Source organism: Octopus sinensis, linkage group LG16, assembly GCF_006345805.1.
Source record: "Octopus sinensis linkage group LG16, ASM634580v1, whole genome shotgun sequence".
NCBI classification, from domain to species: domain Eukaryota; kingdom Metazoa; phylum Mollusca; class Cephalopoda; order Octopoda; family Octopodidae; genus Octopus; species Octopus sinensis.
Window position 1 is genome coordinate 7,555,281 of NC_043012.1, and position 4,762 is coordinate 7,560,042.

Here is a 4,762-nt window from a genome sequence, read left to right on the forward strand (position 1 = left end):
ACGAAAACGACATACATCAACCGGTAGACATTCTAGTATGTCTATTTATTCCAAAGTATTAGAAGTATTAGAGGAATACATACACATGTAATAACTGTGTCTTACACACACGTGTACTAATATTATAGAAAAGAGCAAAGAGCAGATGACAGCAGGTGCTAGTTCCTACGCCGTTTCTGCGAAGACGTAACGAAATCCTCCATGCCATCTCCATCTCCTCAGTGTTCTGTAGGGATGGGCAGGTAAAGCTTGGATGACGAATGTGCCTCTAGGCTTCTTCAGAGGGTCTAAGTTGTTGGGAGGGTAATACATATAAGAATATAACAATATATATATATATATATAATATATATATATATATATATATATATATATATGTGTTGTGTGTGTGTGTGTGTGTGTGTGTATTTATGTATGTATATATATATGTATGTATATATATCTAAAATATATATATATATATATATATATATTCACACACACACACATATATATAGATACATAGATATATATAGTGTATGTATATATATATATATGTATATATGTGTATTATATATGTATATATATGTGGTATATATATATATATATATATATATATATATATATATATATATATATAATATATTAATATATATAGATAGATAGATAGATGATAGATGATAGATAGATAGATAGATAGATAGATAGATAGATTGATAGATAGATATATACATACATACATATAAATGACGCAGCACAGTTATTTAGAAAGCAAGTCTGGACACGCTTCTTTTATAGCAATAACGGTCCATCAGCGATCGGGTATAGGATGGCGAATATTTGATTCTGCCTGAGTGCCTGTCGGTAGAGACATAGAATCATAGGCGCACGCGCTCACACATACACGCATACATACATACATATGTGTGTGTATGTGTGTATGTATATTATAAATATATATATATATATATATATATATAATATATATATATATATATATATATTTGTAAAAAATGAAGTTCGAAAATGCTGCTGTATTATATAATTTTTAATTTTTATATATACATTATAACATGTTTCAGTTCCTGAAATGAACCTTATCAAAAAAAGTTATATATAAAAAAAGATAGCTCATGCCGTCAAACACAAGAAATTCATTTATAATACACAACGGAGTCAGACATCTTAGAGTTCATGTATAGTTGATATATAGACGTCATCAACTTGTTGACCAATCAGAATCGGGTCTGACCCTTAGCTGTATCGTATGTATCAGGGTCAGATTTGCACGAAAGAATTTTTTTCCTTTTTTACTAAGGCATATTTCCGTCAGAGTGAGTGTCTGTTTGAAGCAGCGGCCGTGGTGGAACCCCGCTTCTCCCTTTCGGAGGACTTATCTTTTGTTTTAGTATTCCTGGCCAGGGTGTTTAAACTTGGTCTAAATATATATATATATATATATATATCTATCTATATATATATATATATATATATAATATATATATATATATCTATATATATATATATATATATATATATATATATACTATATATATATATATATATATACTAGCAGTATCGCCCGGCGTTGCTCGGATTTGTAAGGGAAATAACTATAAAGCATTTTTAGAGAGTTATAGCCAAAAAATAGCAAAAAATGCATTAAAAATGGAAAAAAAAATTAAGGTAAATTTTTTATTAAATCGTTGACTCATCGTAGATATTTTTAGAGAGTTACTTCCCTCTATATTAAAAAAATATGCGTTAAAATGGAAAAAAATGATGTTAAATTATTTTTAAAATCGTAGACTCATCGTAAACGCGCGCTAATACCCAGAAGGGCTCGATATGAATCCCGACTATAAGATACCCGGTTTTGGTTAAACTGCATCGCAAAATGTGGGAGGAGTTAAGAATCTAAATCGTAGGAGACAGCCACTCACACAACTTCACTTTTATATATATAACATTACGCGCATACATTTACATACATCTATTCATTCACACAACACACCACACACACACAACACGCGCGCGCGCATACATACACATGCACACACACACACACACATACATACACATGCACACGCGTATACATGTGTGAAACAACGGACTTTTCTGCGCAGAAGTTAAATCCGAATGTGATACTTGTACGCTACTACTACTACTACTACTACTACTACTACTACTACTACTACTACTACAACTACTACTACTACTACTACTACTACTACTACTACTACTACTGCTGCTGCTGCTGCTGCTACTACTACTACTACTACTACTACTACTACTACTACTCGATATTATTAAATGTTATTGCTAGTGATGTTGAAGATGTAAAGTGAAAGTTGTGTTATAAGGAAGTGGGTTTAGTCGTCAGCTGATTGTTCATAGAGCAACGTAGTTCATTTCGTGTTCTTTCTACCAACCACGCAGACACTTTCTGATCGCTTATATTATTTGTAACACCAGATATTTCATGCCAATGCGACTGAGATCATTTCAAATCAAGTATTAGAAATATTCAACTGGACATATCTGGATAATTTATATTTCTACTCCACATTACAAAACTAACAAAAACAACAGCAACGAAACGACCGCCAGCAACATAAACGACAAAGTAAATGTAAGTTAGATATATTCTTAACAATTTTATAATGTCTGAAACAGAAGGTAAACTTCCAAAGGATGAACCTCCAAAGGATAAATCTCCGGATAAATCTCCGGATAAATCTCCGGATAAATCTCCGGATAAATCTCCGGATAGGGTTTTTCACGACGCTATTCATGGATCCATGCAATTTTCACCAATCTGTGTTGATATTATTAATACAGTACAATTTCAGAGATTACGTAATATCAAACAACTAGGTTTGTGTTATTACGTTTATCCATCAGCTTCACATAATAGATTTGAGCATTGTCTGGGAACATGTCATCTAGCTGGGAAAATGATTCGCCATCTTAAACAGCAAAATCCCGATCTGGAAATATCTGATGAAGATATACTGTGTGTTGAAATCGCTGGTTTGTGTCATGATTTAGGACATGCGCCTTTTTCTCATGTCTTTCAAGAAATTATCAACGAGTGTCGCAATGGAGATGAAAAGTGGGAACATGAAGTTGCATCATGTGAAATGTTGGAGCATCTTTTTAAAAAGAACCCACATATAAAAGTTAAGCGTGATGAAATTGAATTCATAAAAGGTCTCATTACTGGTAAACCAATAAAAACTGAGGAACAAAAATTTGAAAAAGAAAAAAATGTTCTCATTACTGGTGAATCAAAAAAAACTGAGAAAAAAAATTTAAGAAGAAAAAAACAATTTTTTTACCAAATCGTCAACAATGCAGACTATAACATCGACGTTGATAAATGGGATTACCTGGCCAGAGATTCCCATTTGCTTGGCATTGGAACATCCTTTGATCACGAAAGAATGCTGAAAATGTCCAAAGTAATAGATGGTAAAATATGCTACAGAGACAAAACGCTTAAAAATTTCTATGATATGTTTTATTCACGATATCGACTACATAACACGGTTTACCAACACAAAACTGTTCTCCTGCTTAATAAACTACTTGGCAAGGCTTTGAAATCCGCAGATGAACACCTGAAAATTTTCAAAAGAGTCGAAAATATGGAGGAATTTACTTATTTTACAGATAGTATTTTGGAGGAGATATTAAAGAATAAGGGCAATCAATCTCTCAAAGACTCGGAGAAATTTACTTCTTTTATAGAGAGTATTTTGGAGGAGATATTAAAGAATAAGGACAATCAATCTCTCAAAGACTCGGAGAAATATACTTCTTTTATAGAGAGTATTTTGGGGGAGATATTAAAGAATAAGAGCAATCAATCTCTCAAAGACTCGGAGAAATTTACTTCTTTTATAGAGAGTATGTTGGAGGAGATATCAAAGGAGAAGGGCAATCAACCTCGCAAAAACTTGGAGACTATAATCAACCGGTCTTTTGAATACAAAGGGACCGTCACAGACACAATCACGGGCACAGTCACGGATATATTCGAACTCGGAGATACGGAGGGAAATATCTTGTACCCAGCTGAGGGTACAAGAGATGACGTTGCAGCCCTGGAAAACATGGAGGACATTATCAATGGTAAAACCTTGGACACACCGGAGAGCAAAATGTGGAGAAATATCAAGGGTGAAATCAAGGCTAAAATCTCGGACACCCCGGGGAGCGAAATGCAGGGCAATATCCAGCGCAGAATCAATGGTACAATCTCGGAGACATCGGGAGAAAAAAAGATCGAGGGCACAATCGATGTTGAAATAGTGAGAAAATCGGAGAGCATAATGCAGTGGGATATCAAGGGCAAAATCAATGGTAAAATATCGGGCACATCGGAGAGCAAAATGCAGAGCAATATCAAGGGCGAAATCGAGGGTACCATCCAAACAATAATAAACAGCAGAGACGAAGAATCAGAGCCGGTTATAGCCAATGAGACAGACGAGATCTGCATAGCCCGTTTTGACTATGGAGCTAAAGAAAAGAACCCACTATTGAACATACCATTCTATAGAAGAATGGGAACTAAGTCAATGTACTTTAAACAGGAAGAACTGGAAGATATGCTTTTTCTGCCAAAGAAATTTAAAATGGAAACCGGACATTGTTTTGAATTTAAAAAAAAAAAACAATGAAGACAACATTCAAGAGAAAAATCAATAACAAAAAATCAGATTGATTATAACCAATGAAAGAAAACAAAACCATGGACGCAGATTGAGATAAGTAA

The 4,762-nt window shown here is 33.7% G+C and overlaps 1 protein-coding gene across 1 annotated transcript; it reads left to right on the forward strand.

Annotated features, from left to right (window-relative positions):
* The first annotated feature begins 2,390 nt into the window (after window positions 1-2,390).
* LOC118766486 (deoxynucleoside triphosphate triphosphohydrolase SAMHD1-like) lies at window positions 2,391-4,037 on the forward strand. The gene is made up of 2 exons (XM_036509869.1): window positions 2,391-3,714; window positions 3,936-4,037. The coding sequence occupies exons 1-2, from the start codon at window positions 2,643-2,645 to the stop codon at window positions 3,968-3,970; spliced, it is 1,107 nt and encodes a 368-aa protein (XP_036365762.1). The 5' UTR covers window positions 2,391-2,642; the 3' UTR covers window positions 3,971-4,037.
* Window positions 4,038-4,762: the final 725 nt, after the last annotated feature.